General features: G+C 53.1%; 1 protein-coding gene across 4 annotated transcripts in view; it reads left to right on the forward strand.

Moving 5' to 3' along the window:
- The window catches only part of Eph (Eph receptor tyrosine kinase), a 96,813-nt gene that overhangs the window by 45,969 nt on the left and 34,390 nt on the right, over positions 1-16,454 (forward strand). For all 4 annotated transcript variants that reach the window (XM_076824316.1, XM_076824317.1, XM_076824318.1 and 1 more), the window contains exon 4: positions 6,892-6,971. In XM_076824316.1, the coding sequence (XP_076680431.1) occupies positions 6,892-6,971 (80 nt within the window). The remainder of the gene's footprint in view (positions 1-6,891; positions 6,972-16,454) is intronic.

Raw genomic sequence — 16,454 nt, forward strand, 5'->3', positions numbered from 1 at the left:
TCCCTTAGGCTCCCCATGCCGCCCAGTTGGACCCAAAGATCGTGCCCGGTGCCCACGGGATCCCGCAGCGAACGGAGACTGGGGTTAAGTTTCCGAGCACCTCATATTTTTTCTCTCTTCCCCCTGACTTGTCCCTCTTGTTCCTTCTCCGCCTTCACCGTCTTCGCCGCCTCCACCTTCAGCTCCCTCTCGCTCTCCTCCTCGCGTCGTTCTCGCGTTTTCTTCAGCATCCGATTGGAGCTCGGGGTGATTCCTCCCACGGTTGCCCCCCCTCGAAATCCTCGGACGGTCCGGTGTCGGTGACGATCAAGACGTCGCGAGCTGATTTATCTCGGATCGATCCGGGGGAATCTCTCGCGAGATGGCTGGCATTCGAGATGCGACCGATGATACCCGGCGAGATGTTTGATCGCGAGCGTAATTAAAAAGATCCTCGAGGGCCATCATTACGAGGGAAGAGTGGATCGGGCCGCGCTCTCGACTTTCTACTCTCGACTCTCCGTAGACGAGCCGACAATTAAGACCGGATTCTCTATCGTCCTCGGGTTCGGCGGCGCTACATCGATGCACGAATTTGGCAGAGTGACCGAACGATCGGCCGCGAGCTCGAAGCGCGGCCGTCCGATAGGTCAACGACACCCTGGTGAACGGTTCGAGGTGCGATAGGATACGTCGGCAAAGAGGAGCGAGCAAGAGTTCTCTCCTCTCTCTCTCTCACTCAACAGGCCAGAAGGAACAAGGCAAGCGGAAGGAGGAGAACCAAGGAGAACGGAGGAGAAAGAGAGAGTTCTCGGTGGAGGAGAGAATAAAGGAGCACGGGAGGGTTGCAAAGGAAGAAAAGACGCGGAAAGAGAAAGAGACGGAACGGCACAAGGGGGGAGGAAGAGAGATCCTGACAAATTGGAAGGCCGTTAAGCCAAAGGCACGGAGGCGTCGCGTCGTTGGTTGCAAAGAGAAAAGAGCTTCGACATTCGGCGGGAGGAGAGCTCTCCGAGAGCTCCGGGGAAAAGACGAGCCGCGGGCGCGCTCGCTCGCTCGCTCGCGCGCGCGCGCGACAGTCGTGTCAGGACGATCCTCGTCCCGGCATTTTTAGAGCCGAAATAAAGTCGAGGAACGTATACCATTGGATATGCGCTGGCCGCGCGCACTCCGCGTTCGTAGGTGGTCTCCTCTCACCGGCAATCTCCTCTTCTCCACTTCTCCACTCGTCTCTTCTCGCTTCCTCCCTCTGTCTCGATCGCTTTCGCCTCTCTCGCGTCTCTCGCGTCTCTGTTGGTCGATCCACCGAAACTCGTGCATCTGGACGCACGGCGGTGGTTGGCAGCGAGGCTCGCACGAGCATCGATAATCGAACGCACACGCGTCTCTTGTTTCGAATGATATAGGAGCTATCGGAAGTCGTTCCCCTGACCCTTCGGTCGCCGCGATCGATCCGCGTCTATGATCGATCGAGCCTTTGAACTGCTGGAATATTCTCCTTCCTCCGTTCCCTGCTTCTCTATCCGTCCCGCTCTCGCTAGCCCCTGCAAAGCGAGCGCGCCGCACCTCGGCTCCAGAGATTGAATCGTCCGAGATTTACGTGGACTGCGATCGCGGAAAGGGGCAGCCCGATAGTTCAAACGGCAGGGAAGCACGCAACGCGGGTATTTCGACGAGTTCGTCTTTACGGACAAGAGATAAGATCGACGAATCGGGGATGACGCCGCGCCGGGTTTGCTCGACTTATATGCGAAACGTAAATTTCGCCGCGCGATAACATCGGTCGTAACCTATTTCCGGCGAGCCTGATCGGAGCTCTTTCCCTTACTCTCTCCCTCCTTCTCTCTGCCCGCGTGTCTCTCCTTCTGAAAGGTATTCCCTTCCCCGGCAAAGTCGCTCGGCCCTCCGGTTCCGTTTAAAGGCCGAAACACCGTGAATCGTGAGATTGAAAAATCTGGTCCAGCGATCGGCTTTCCGGTGTGGCGGCTGATTGGGGTGAATGGCAGCCGGAGGACAGGGGACGATATTATATCGAGCAACAGCGGGGCCATCGCGCAGGTGTGCGTGCGGGCAGGAGGCGAAATCGTAATCTTAATCGGCGTCGAGTAGCCGGTCGCTCGTCTCCCGGATCGGGCAACAGGTTCCCCCGCGCGATTCAATCGTGTCTTGGGTTATATACGCGCGAGAGCCGACCTCTCTTACAAGCGTACGGTAAGAACAGGCTCGTTACGTCACTCATCCATCTCCTTCGGCGACCTCGGCTATTGATTTATCGTCCAACCGGGCATTCTCATTTCTTTCGGCCTGTCGCTGGGGGCGCGTGTGCGTGTCCGTGTGCGTGCGCGATCGTGGATCCGTGGATCGCGATCGTCTCCGATTAGACGGGACGCATTGTACTCGGACGGAATCAAGACGACAACGCGTCGCCGTTGCATCCAACGCAACGTTAGCGAGCGGAGAAAGCCCAGGCTCTCCTTCTTGCGCAAGAATAATTGGAAATCGAGCTGGTGTTTTACCGATAAGCCGACGGCATCGATCTCTCCGACGTCGAACGGCATCGATCCACCCTAGAATTTCGTGGCATTTTTCATCGTCGCGCGATTCTCGCGACCGCGATATTCCTCCTCCATCTCTCTACACTCGAGATAAGGTAAATGGCCCAGTGCTTAAACAAGGCCCAATAATTAAAAATTGAGGAGAAAAATTGTTAATAATAACAGTTTTACTAATTTGCAGGTACAGCGACTAAAAAAACCCAAATTAATCAATTCGGGTAAATAATAAAAATTGAACACAAATTTATTATAAATAAAATAGTTTTATTACCCCAAAATATTACCATGTTGATTTCTTTTCATTAACTGATAGAAATAGTTCAATTAAATATATATTCAATAATTGGGACACTGATAATTAATGACTTGGATATGCTACGAATTTCATTTAATTACTGGCCCATATGAACAGTTGCATATTTTAATTAATTTGAAACTTTTCCTTTAACAAATGTAGATTCTTGTTACTTTATCTGACAGTAGAAATTTTACGCTTTAGAATAATTGTCTTTAGTTATAATTTTATACTGTTTAAATACTTAAAAGAAATTGCAATTATCTCAACTGTTTCCTTAACTGTTCTACCGCTGGACATTTTCCTTATTTTAGGTTATAAAGTCATAGCTCTTATTTTATAAGCTTTTATTTTTATATTTTATTGTTTTCATATTTGTTTCCGAACTTCTTAAAGTTCTGCAATATAAAAAAATGTTAATTATTGTTTTATCAATGATTTTTATTCAATTTTATTTTATGTTCAAACACTGAGATAGCTAAGTTTAATCACTGGGACATGCCGTAAATTCTGTTCAATCACTGGATGCAATGGACGCTTTTAATAAATTATACATTTTAATATTTCTCTTTATATAAATTATACTCTGTAATACATTTTTTGAAAGAAGAAGACTCGGTCTAACAATTGCTTTTAATTATAAAAAGTCTTAGTAACCGCAAGCTTCGCCTTAACTGTTTAAGCATTGGGCCATTTACCTTATTGCCTCGACGCGCGGTGATTTTCTGCCAGCTGAACCCGCCCAAGTCTTCCCGATTTTTTTCCCCCCGTTGCGCATATCGATGCTCGGCTCGGAGCGCGCGCACGTTCTCTCTCATTTGAATAATATGAAAAATCGAGGTCTTTTCCTCCGATACGGGGGAAAGAGGGCCAGGAAGGAAGATAGATAGACAGATAAATGGAGGGAACTTGGGAGACGGACGGATATATGGTGAGCTGATGGGAGAGCGAGGGAGGACTTGTGACCGAGGGTGGTAGAGAGAGGCAGAGGGAGGGACATAGAAGTTCGGGAGAGAAGAAAGACGCACGATCGGTGGAGTGAGTTAGGGCCGGCAGGCAACGCTATGCATACCGTCACACCCAGCGACACGCTCCAAATTTGAAATTTAAATTCGGTACGTCTCACGGGACCGCGTCGTACACCGGTTACTCACACGTGCGCGCTCCTACGTACTGGCGAGAGTGCGTGTTCGGAGGAAGGGGATCGAGCGAAGGAGGGTAAGAGGAGAAAGCATCGGGACGCACGGTCGTTTTCACGACTATTCGACGGACCGCTCGCTCCTTTCCGCTTCTCGGTAAACACCCTCGGGAATAGTAATTCGACGCTGACCTCGCGACTCGTCCTATCCTCCGCGATACAGGCAATCTTCCCGCTCCTCTGCCTGATGTCGGGCTGCTTCATTGGCTCAAGAGATTGCCGTTTGACTCGCCTCGTCGATCTCTCGCCACTGATACCGCGTCCGGCGAAAATGCTCGCTTTCGGGAACGTCCGCTCTCCTCCGTAGCTTCCCCCGAGAAATTCTTTTCCATCGACGTGGCGGCGCTCCAACACGCTGTTGCTTCGAAAATCTTCAAATCTCAAATGTCACTGTATCAGTGGGCAACGTGACAGACACCGAGGTTTATCGGAGTGTCCCTTGCAAACGCACCTTCGCTTCCGGTGACGGGCACGACCGCCCTCTGCTCCTCGTCGCGATTCCGTCTGCCTCGTGCACCCGAGGAATTCCACGATGCCTGCACGAGTAGCTTGCTTCGCATGACACGTGTCGCACTAAGTGGCATAATGCAGGTACGTGTCGCACGCACGATGCACCGCGGTCGCATCTGCGAGCCCACCGTGCCTACTAGCCCGCCACTTTCTCTTTACTCGCGCGAGACCACCGCGGATCATGCGGCTCGCGAAATTTTTCATCTCAGCTGCATAATGCGATTGAAATTTTTCTGTTACTCGGCACTAATCGGCAGCGTCTCAGCGTCGATGGGGAGCTGGGATAGCGCCCGGTCTAATCGTTTCCGAGCTTTCGCAACAGCAAACGGAAGAAACTCGCCAGATCCGGCTGCCCTGAGTAAATCCTCTGGGCAGCTACGGAATAGCGGGTCAATCTGGAAGCTTTACCATTGCGGAAGTTTATCGGAGCCGAGGTGGCGAGAGAAACTTGGATCTTACTTGGCGAATTCGGCGCAGGGCGGAGCGTTGCTGGATATATCCGAAGTGCTTCTGGAGGGTGCTCGAATTAGGCCGGCGCGCTGCAAAGCCCATTACACACAATGAGACGACTTAGAGGAGGACCGGCTCGAGTGGCTTCGGGTCGAGGGTCTGTTCGCGAGAATTCACGGATACCTATGCGTCCATTACGAAACACCCTCCCATCCCTGGAATTCCTTGGTCGACTTGGGACCGCAAATCGCGTACGGTTCGGGGAATCCTGCAGGGAACGCTACTTTCTGCCTCCTACGTTGGGAATACTAGCATGGACGTTAGGATTAGGGAAAAGTCGAGCGATTAGAGCAGTCGGTGTAATTTGCAGTGGCACACGTTTCCGTCTGGGCGCGCGGAAGGGACGGGGAATCCCCTTTGAAAGAGGCGGGAAAGCCGCGACGAAAATTTGACGGGACCGGTGAAAGGAACGGCAGAAGCAGGTGGCGGCGGGACAATTATTTTCACCGGCACCCCGTGTTTCGACGGTGTCTCGATGAGGTCGGATAATCGCGGTACGCGTGAGAGCCCCTGGGATTCTGCGTGGCTCGTCGAAGCAGTCGGTGGTGGTAGACAGGGGGTAGTGACGATGGCAAAGAGTCGACGGGAACACGGAGCTGGCGAAGGGCGAAGGGAGAGGGACGAGGAGCTCGGATGGATTTTGCAGCGCGCAGTTTTCACCTTTGAGATTCCATCCGGTAGCGGTGGCGGTGGTGGTGGTGGTGGCGATGGTGGAGGTGGCAGGGGTGGGCTGTGCACCCACCGCGTCGGCTGGGGTACTTTGGTCTAGGAATTCAAGGACCCAGAGTCTGGGGAGGGATCGACGACGACGACGACGACGACGATGACGACGACTACGACGGCGACGACGACGATGGCGACGACGACGCTGCTCGCGCTTCGGGGGCGACGCGGCTGATAGTTGCGTGGCACTGCTGAACACCGTGCGACGAGGACGCAGTTACAGTAATCGAGAAAAATAGAAAGGGATGAAGAGTGAAGGGGAGGAGCGAGGGTGGAAGCGAGGGCGTCGCGCGAAACGGAGGAAGATCGACGCGTAGAAAAGCAGAGAGGTCATTGAAGTCGCGAAAGGGGAAAAGAGAAAGGGAGTGAAGGGGGTTGGACCGATAGCAGCACGGCGGTGGTGAACACCGTGGAAGAAGGACGGACACAGGCCGATAGACAGGGAAAGCAGAGAGAGGGAAGTGGAGGATGGACAGAGAGAGATTCGAAAACGGGGTGAAAGCCGGAGGGTGAAGAGAGAAGCCACGTGGGAGTGAGAAAGGGAGAAAAGCGGAAAGAGGAAAGAGGAAAGAGGGTGGGTTGTAGCAGCAGCCGAGAGCCGGTCGATACGACCACCACTACAAACGTGTCGCAGGACACGACGCACAACCTGCTGGCTTTGCTGCGTGTGCAACGATACCCGCGACCCTTCTTCTCCCTCTTTCTCCCTCTTTCCCTGTTTCGCCTCGCGGCCGGGGCTTTCTCACCCTTCTCGTATAGGATGAGAGAACGAGAGCTGCCGAGAAGCAAGGTGTTTTAGCACGGTCTCGAGGATCCGCCATTTTGAGAGGGAGTCGTTTCCCTCATCCCCCTCGAAACGTTGACTTTTTACGGTAAAATCTTTGCTAGGGGCTCTCCGGCGCGTTTCGATACACCGACGAGGATTTCGACGCGATGAAAGATTACCTTGACCGACGATTAGCATACCCGTCGTCTGCAATTTCCCATTGCAGCCCTCCCGTTTTCTTTCTCCCTTCGAACAGCCCCGCGATTAAATTGTCCATCAGAGCTGGACAAACGAAGGACAACGCAGATACGAATTTAGCATCGCCACTAACCGCACGCTCTCTTTTTCGTTGCAGTTGTTCTCTTGGACACGACACAGGAGGAGAAGCTCGAGTGGACAAAGTACCCGTTCGGCCCGGAAGCCAACACCCCAGGGGTAAGTTTTTGCAATCGATTCACCGGGATCTCGTTTAGCTGATCTCGTTGAGGGAGCTACGTAAGAGTATTCTGCGAGCGAAACAGCGAGCGCACGTTTTGCAAGGGAGTTACAAATCGGGTCGGACTTCGGAAGTAGCAGCCTGCACTCGGCCAGGGAATTCAAGGTGGTCCGCGCGTATTGGATCGCTCACGCGCTTAGCGCCGTGGAACCCGCGACCGAGCGGCAGACGTGGGAAAAGCTTCGGGAAAATAGCCAGCACCGTTTCGCTGGGGAAAAATCTTTGGGTCCGTCCGCGAGGCGTCCGAAGCGACAGAATGAACACGGTGGAGGAAGAAGAGCGGGTTCCGGGGGTACCAGAAGCACTTTATGGTCTCGGTGCGCGCGGCATACGTGGGCTCCCGCTGGCCGGTGCGCTCTCTCGGCGCCATGTTTGTTTTTCAGTTGTTAAGCGCGCAGCGGGCCGCCAGACAGGTTTAAATCAGCCACTACCTCCTCCTCCTCCTTCACCACCGACCATCCAGCACCTCCTGCTCCCTCTTCGTCTCTCCTTCTCTCTCCGTTGCGCGCGCGTGCGTTCGCGCTCTTTTTCTCTTTTCATCTTGCTTTCGCCCCTCGATCTCCCTCTCGTTCTCCGTGTCTCTCGTTTACACACACACACACACACGCGCGCACGGGGGCACACATTTTCTCCTCTCGCTCTCGCTGTGCTCGTCTCGCGCGGGACGTGCACCGCCGGACCAAGAGTCAGTCCGCTGGGTAACAAATTGCTTTTTGTTTGAACGGACAAATTAGAGAGACGGCCGCCGGATAGGGAGGAGAGGAACGAGCGGAGCGAGAGAGAGAGAGAGGATGCGTTTATTTAAACCTCGTAGGACGTATAGTTTCCTGCGTGCATGTGTAGCTAATAGGCGCGGGCCTGTGTGCCCAGCGCCGCTGAAAATTTCACTCGAACCCGTCGACTCCTCCTGCGCGACCCTACGTGGGTGTCGAACGCTGAATATCCCGGCCTCGCCGCGATGCAAAGTGATAAACTGTCCGAACCGCTTCGCGCGTCGCCTCGCGTCGCGTCGGCCGGCACGCCGCTCCGGAGAGCAACGGATACTCCTCCCCGGGACTCGATCCTGGTCCCATGCTACGCGCTAGAGATTTTCGTGATCGATAACCGATAACGACCAAATTGAGACGCCAACGCGAGAGCCGGGGATAATTAATCAGCGATCGTGTCCCGATATAAAGGCACGAACGAATTATTGGTCGGTCAACCTCGTTATTTCGCGTCCAATTTAAAAAAAAAAGAAGAAGAAGAAGGGAAAATAAATGGTTGGAATTGGAACGGCCAGCGACTGAAAGGATATCGGTCGTGGCTCGCGTTTTACCTTTTTCCCTTGGTTTCCAGCGTTGATCGTTAGTGCCGTGCCGCTAATCGAGCAGCGTAACGCTCCGTTTGAAAAGGTTCTTTGACGCTGCTGTTGATTTTTCTAGCTGCTAAACGTCCTCCCGTTTCCCTTCGGAGGAGGAAAGGGACCGGGGGGCGAGCGCACCGGCTCGTGCACGGAAGCTCGATTTTTTCCCTGGAACGAGCGGAGAAAACGGGGCCGGTGCTCTCATCCTCGAGCACTCGAGAGTTCACTTCGCACCTCCTCTGTCTATATCTACTCGCGCCGCACGAGAAACGGAAGTGGAACGTCCAAATATGTGCTCATGGTTTTCCTCGCGCACGTGTTGTCTCAAGGACCTCAGCACAGTTTGCGCCTCCTGGAGGCAACTGACCCTTCATCGTTTTTAACACTTTCTTAGCGCGCTCCCCGAGCCTCCAAGCACCGATGGGCGCGTAAAAACTCTTTGGATGTGAAGAAGGGCCCTGGTACAGATGGTATTCCTCCAATATTTTTCAAATCATGCTGCTTTATATTGTCGCGTCCTTTGTGGATTATTTTTAATCGTTCTTTAAAGGCTGGTGATTTCCCTGCGCGCTGGAAAGTCAATCTGATTACTCCCATTCTCAAATCCGGGAGCGCGACTGAAGTCAGTAATTATAGGCCCATCTGCATTAGCAATGCGATGCCTAAAATGTTTGAAGACATAAATTAGACATTAAATACCGTAATAAATGAATAAATAAATAAATGAAAAGAGCATCGCCCGTTGCTTGTCATTCGAAAGCACGACGTAATCGATCCGGCCGCGGTATCGGTGATTAAGAGGCGGCATAGCTACCCCTGAAATTCTTCGAGGTCTTAGCTCATCGCGATCGGGCTGGATAGCTGGGGCCGAACGTCACCGTGATTTGTCGCCCAAGCGACGGACTGGCGTAAATAATTAACTGTCCGCTCTCGAACAATTTGCTGGTCGACTCGTTGCAATATTTACCGAGTCGTTTATGAGCTCGCTTAATGCGCGAACCGTATTATTAGTCGCGATTATCGGCCGCTCTCCTGTCGGCGATTACGCGTGAAACGAGAACACGCGACGATTCCCGGAACGGCTCTCCTTTCGAATTCCACGGATCCTTAGCTCATCGGTATCGATCGAAACGAGAGGGCTCCGGTTCGTCGTCTCCCGGTCGTCGGGATGACGAAGGGGCGCGCATGATTCTCGCGACGTGGAATCAACGTCCACGCGTGCCCAGTCTCACGGAATCCTTCAACCCCCGAAACGTGTCTCCGTCGCACCGCGTTCCCTGGGACGGGTAAAAATCCTGCGAAGGGCAGAGAGGAATCCTCTTACGTTAGAGCGGCCCAGCTTCTTGATCCGCTTCCAACTGATGGTTTTCCGAGGGAGTCGCGAGGACGGAATGCGAGATAGATCGAGTGCCTTCCATGGAAGAGGGGCCCCCTAAGTCGGTCTAATCAGTTTTCTCAGACGGGGATTAACGATAGTCGTACATACGTCTCTCTGTTTGACTGGATCGAGCGGCACCTCTCGTCTGGATAGATTACGGGATCGTCGCGACTGGCGGATGAATTTTTTTGCCGGGCAAATCAGCCGTACTTCCAGACGGCTGGGTCCACTGCCTCGACAACCTAAGCTTTTCGAAAGCACCTTGAAGCGTCGGGCAAGAAACGGTTAATTAACCGAGGAAACGGTGACCCGAGGGAGGGTGGATCGGGACGGGCATGTTTACCGGCGTTCTTACCCCGTTTCTAATCACTTTGCTTTCCCGGATCGGAGGCCAAAGTCCCCGCGTAATAAGTAAGGCCAGTGTGGGGGTTATTAATATACAGAACCGTAGGGCGAACAGCGTCAGAACAAACAAGCCAAACAGAATTAGCTCGGAGTATTTGAACAACCTGATGGGGAGAGAAGGGTTGGCGTGCGTGGCGAGGCGAGACGCCGCTTTGATGGCGTTGCTGCGATGCTGGTGAGCCTCGAAACTCGTATAAAGGGATCCTGAAGATATTCCCTTTCTCCCTCTGTCTCTCTCGCTCCCCCTTAACTCCCTCTATCTCTTCGTGTACCGCTAATCTCGGCTGCAGGACTTCGCAGAGAGCAGGCCGCGTTTCTCTCTCGTCCTCGAGAGATCCGCAACGCTCAAGACTTTAAACACAACAGAAAGAAAAAAAAGGGAGCAGGGGAGAAAGTCCCGCTTGAATTAATTGAGAATGCTCGAGTTCCCAGTCACTTGATCGAGAGACGAACGACGCACCCATCGGCTGGCTCCCCCTCGGCCCTTCGACTTTACCTCATTTCCATCTTTCACAATCAAGGGAACCTTTCCCGTCGTTATTAGCAGCCTCTTCGCATGGGCTTCTCCTCCAACCAGTGTGGCTCTCTTCGAGTGGATGTACCCGTGGATATTTACCGCGACAACAACGCACCTACTTCCCTAGTATTTCTCCGAAGCATCGAAAATAGTTATTCCCCCAACGTCCATCGAATGCTGCGAGATGATGCGTCCGTACGTCTTCGATCTTCTTCCCGGAATGAATTTATCGTCCGTTTACCCGTGTTCCAGCCGGCTTCGACTCGTTTCCCTGTGTCGTGTAATTCTCGCGCGTAGGAGAGGACCGAGGAACGTTTAGAAAGTCCAATAAACAATGACGGGACGATTTTGGGGAACACCGATCGTACGCGCCGTGTACTTTATGCCGGTTGCCTCGTTAACCGTAAATTATCGAAGATGCGCTTCGGACCAATCGTTCGTGTACCGGTCGGGGACGCCCAATCTACGGGGACATCGGGAAAAGTCGAGGATAGTAGTCGGAAATAGGTACGCGAAGCGATTTATCTCCGCGTAGATAGAGCTTCGATAGAACAGGGCGAGCGACTCCAACAGGCGGGCGCGATAAAACGTTTCTTCGAACGATTATTTAAATTATTCCCCGCCCGAGGAACAAACGCTACGGCGACGATCGAGCCCTTACACTTTCATCGATAACTTCGGTGTCGTTCAACGTTCCTGGCGCGGTTCCGTGGAAACGAGCGAGGGCTAACGGTACTCGATCGGGTTAGCTGATGCGTGGAGAGCGCGAAGAAAAGAAAAAGTGGAAGAAATTTGGCTTCCGAAAGAGGATCCTCTGTATCGCTGGCCGATCGTGAACGGTCGGAGGAGAAGCCAAGCCGGCCGCCAAGTTCATCTTGGAGACGATGAAACGCGACGATCGTGTCTGCTGTTCTCCGGCGAAAAGGTCTGCCTCTCGACTCGCACGTGGCACTCGAGCTTCTATCTGACCGTTTCATCTCGCGTTTTCTTCATCTTCATCCTCCTCGTCCTCCTCTTCCTTCTTCGTTCAGCTCGCGCCGGAACGACCTGCCCGCTCCCTTTTCGCATCCCCTTCTACTCGCCTCCCTCGCCACCCTCGGCCTTCCTTTCTCTCTGCTAGCTGGTCTTTTTAACCGAGCTGCTCCGCGGGCGTATCTGCATCTAAATGCGCTCCTCGGATGCGAAATTCTGAGGACGTCACGTGGTGATATGTGACTCGAGTAACCGCGTCTTCGGGGGCTCTCGCTCGTCAAGGATCGTCTTCCCGGAATGCGAGACGACGCGAGTGAACGCGACGCGACGCGCGAGAAAACACTTTGGCCGGGGCAACGCGCGCGCGCACCCATCTCCTCCACTTTGCTCATCCCCGAGCGTATTCGCGCTTTGCATACCGGTAGCGGCACTCGTTCGGCAGCCTGCCTCGCGAATTTTCAAACGAATGAGTCATCGTGTCGTCTCGAGCCCCTCGGAGACCTTGCCTGCTCGGCAATTAAAATGCGAAACAATTTAGTAGCTGTCGACGTGGCTACGACCGCGGTCTTCCATTCAGTGTTATTAGGTAAACACAGTTCTTTTCGGTCCGCTAAAAGCCGTCAGATTTTCAACGTCTCCGGCCAGGGGATGGAGAGAATTTCCCACGACAGGATTAATTACCCTCCGGGGACTTACGGAATTCGTAAACTTTCCACGCGTCAAGTATCTCGACGAGAGCGCGATTGTCGCCGGGGAAATTGATATCGGTGTTGGCTCGGTTTTATGGAGATAGCCGGAGCGCCTAAGTAATTACCCGTAGCTCATAAAAAGGCAACATAAGTAGGAGGGTGGAGACAGCCGCGTGTGTCTTTGGGCTGGGCCGCGTACCGGGTGGAGCGCAATAATCGTACAGCTGTGAACATTTCGGGGCGCCGCGCCGCACCGCGCGCCGAGCGGGAATAATAAATATCGGGTTACCTTCGGGGGTGTGTCTAGAATAACTAGCCGGCTATTAGCTAAATATTTATTAGCCAGATAAGTGGATGATTTATTTTCCCCGGTTTGCTTACGTAAACCGACCGAACGTCGTTCCGAAATCCTACATAGCCCGGCTACCACTAAAAAAAACCATCTAATTCGTCGTTGGTGGCAGCGGAGGAGTTGCAGCTCCCCAGGATCGATCAGCGGAGACTCGTTATCGAGACGAGCAACGATCCATGGCCCTAAATTATCGCGACGATTATATACGAACGGGACCCGGCAAACGAAGCTGCTTTTTCCCCGGCATGATTTATCGGTTCCTCGAGACGGAAATTCGAGAACCACTTGTCTCCACGCCGAGGCGTCTCGTTTCTCGTCATTGACCCCGTTTATCGGTTGCTCCCCTTATCTTCGGGGGAGGTTGAACCACGCGCGTATGCGTGTACACCATTGTACACGGTGGATTTTGCCAATAGAGGCCGATCGGGTTCTCGGTACCCGTAATCGAATTTCCGTTTCTTCCAGGTACGCGTGACTCAGCTCCGTTCTTCTCCTCCTCCTTCTCTTGTTCCTCCGCGGTCTTTCAAGCTATCCAGTTGTCCTCTGTTTTCTTTATCGCGCTGCACGGGGACGCATTATGCAAAATCGGGTAATCGTACTCCGCGGAGGGCTGTTGGTGGTCGGGCTGGGCGTTCTCCGGGCAGAAAAACGGAACGTTGTCCCCGAGTGAAATTAAGCGAGCGAGTTATCGGCGCTCGGCGGAATTAATTGAGCCCGAGGCCGAGCCTGGTGTCCAGGAAACGGTAAAACTCGGCCTCGCGGACCGGCGAGTTCTCGAATTGCGGAACGTTACACGTGTTTTCGGCTCGTAAAATGTCGACGGGTCCCTCGCGGCGCGGGACCACCCTGACCAACCCACGAGCGTATGAGCGCATGAGCGCGCGCCCCGTCGAACCGAAAGTATCGATTACAGATTTCTCATCGGGTGCCCCGCGGAACGGAACAGAACGGAACGGAAAGAAATCACGGGCCCCGATCGATAACCAGCCGGGCCCCCCTCTTCGCCGTGACCTTTTCGAATTACACGGTTCGGGTTCGCGCGCGTGTCTTCGCGACCGATTTAATACCCCTTCGAATATGAAGCCTGTCTCGGAGCGTCCACTCCTCCTGCTCCCGCTACGCAAACATGCACTCGCCTTTGAAACTTCGGGGGCAAAATTAGGGACGCGGTGATTCAGATCCTGGAGACGGGTGGTCGAGTCTCGTTTCTGGGAATATTTGCTCCGAAGGGAAAATATTGAAATTTACCAAACGGTCGGAGTCGGGACATCTGTTTCTTTGCTTCTGTTTCTCGTTTATCGCAGCGGCGACGACACGCGCGGCATGCGAAAGTAGGAGTCTAGTAAACTCTTGGTACACAGAGGCAACGAAATCTTTGGGATTACGCGGGGGAGAGAGAGGAAGTTTCGCAAGGAATGGGCGAAACTGGCACGCGTCGACGTTATCGCGGAGGGTCGCGAAATAATCAGGTATTTACGGTCGTGATTCGCGGGCCTGGGAACAGGAAAAAACGGGGCCGGACGTGGTTGTTCGCGGCGAGCACGATTCTTGGAAAAGACGCGATAATTAGAGACGCGGGTAAACATCGTGTTCCCTCCGTTTAATGCAAACGCACGGTGATTAAAGGCTGGCTTAGAGTCGCGGCTCGTACAAATACGATTACGCGGCAGAGAAACAGCCAGGTACCTAAGACGTAGGAAAAAAAAGAACAAGTAAAATAAATAAATCGCGGAGGCAAACGAGCGAGCTAGCAACCCTCTCCGTTCCTCTCGTTCTTCCCTGCTCCTACTGGTGTTCGGCGTGGATGGGTTATACGCAATTACGAGCGTGTCCTGGGACGCGAAGCTCGGCCCAAATCGTCGACAAGCGGGGTCGTTACCGGAGGTGGATCGATGCTCGTAACCAGGCCTGACCCAGGAGTCGCGCTTACGCATCTGTTTGCTGATTTGTGGCCCGGCGTCGTTTCGCCGAGGGATTTTTATCACGGCGAAGCTATCCGGTGATTGCGTCGTTAAGGCCTTCCGCGGCAGCAGGTATAGGAGACGGAACCAGCCGCTCTTCTGCCTCGTCCTCCTCGTCTTCTCTTCTCTCTCGGCGGCCGCGCGACGCCGATACTGCGTGCACAGTCTCCTCCGTCCCATCTCCATCTCTATCCTCCCCAAGGATCCGTGAGCTGCAACATTGTGAAAAGAGCAAAAGAGGAAAGGACGGTCGTCTTTTCCCGCCGGCATCCATCGAACGTCCAGGGATCGTTGATCCCTCCTCCTTCGGATAGCTTTCTACCCGTTTATTACTTATCCATCGATTTACACGCGACGCGACGCCGTGCGTCGCCGTGGCCTCTCGTGACGCGGTAGCATTAATCGTAATGCATCGGAGATTGATTTTTTTGGCCGGGCCAGCCTCGAAGGACGACGCGGCGCGCGGCATCGTGCCCGCTTCGGAAAAAGGAAACGGATTTAATGGATACGGAGGCATCAACGCGGAGAGGAATTCCGGCCGTTGGACAAGCAAGGACGAACTCTCTCGTGTCCCGTCTTCCCCGTCTTCCTTGTCCTTCTCCTTCTCCACCGGTCTCCGGCTTCCTCGGAGCCGATGAGCCGAGACGTTTTATCGAGACACTCGATAGATGTACGATCCTTGGATCGTCTTCGGTCAGGATTGGATCGTTGTCGCGTGATCTGCATCGTCGGTCCTTTATTTCATCCTGTCCCTCGTGACTAGCCGAGCGTGTACCGCTCGTCGCAGCACGGACGGAGAGGCAGATAGAGAAAGAGAGAGAAAGGGGCCTACAAGTGGCGCGTATAGGTTGTACAGCCTTCGCGGTGAAACAAACAGGTAAAGAGACTACGCTGCTCTCGTGCGTTTCACTCTCCAGCAGGAAGTTGCGCTCTCGTGTCCCGATACCATCGACGGTCGATCACGATCGATCCGCGATTTTCCGACGAAAATCCTCTTCCTACTCAGGGTCCGTCGTTCGCCCTTCCCGATCCACCCTGGACTCCTTCGTTTTATCGCTTTCGGGTCATTCCACGCGAAGTCGGACACTTTCCGGAGTAACATTTCGGATTTTGGTGCAACTTGGATATGTCGTAGTCTTTAGGGGTATATAAACATATCTCGAAGGATTTTCCGAAATGTCAAAAGTTGTGGATGTTACAGCTCTTTGAAATATAGTGTTTACTATTTTTCCAAAAATTATAACTGTTGAACTAATAAACTGATAAAAATCACCTTTTGGGTGCTTACAGTGCAGATATAAGAGTACCTAATAAAAATTATTTCACTTAATAATTTTTAAAATTGGCCAAATGAAAATTAATTGAATCTAACGCTGCGTCAAATCACACCGGCTCGACTGGTCGCTCGGGCCGTGCGGTAAAGAGCTGTAACATCCACAATTTTTGACATTTCGAAAAATCCTTCGAGATATGTTTATATACCCCTAAAGACTACAACGTATCCAAGTTGCACCGAAATCCGAAATGTTACTCCGAAAAGTGTCCGACTTCGCGTGGAATGACCCTTTCGCGCGGAACATCGTAACTTCGATGAATTTGCAGTGCCGTAAATTTCCTCGCGCTCGAAAACACCTCGACGATAATTAGTCCGCTGCGAAGAATACGCCCGGTTCAACGACACGCAGGCCGAATGAATGCGTTTGGAGCTTGTGCGCGTAGGAGCCGATTTCTTCGATTACCTAACGGGTCTCTCAGCGGGGGAAGAGGGCCATCGCGAGTTCCTCCCGTGATCGGGGGTCAAAT

Source organism: Andrena cerasifolii, chromosome 12, assembly GCF_050908995.1.
Source record: "Andrena cerasifolii isolate SP2316 chromosome 12, iyAndCera1_principal, whole genome shotgun sequence".
NCBI classification, from domain to species: domain Eukaryota; kingdom Metazoa; phylum Arthropoda; class Insecta; order Hymenoptera; family Andrenidae; genus Andrena; species Andrena cerasifolii.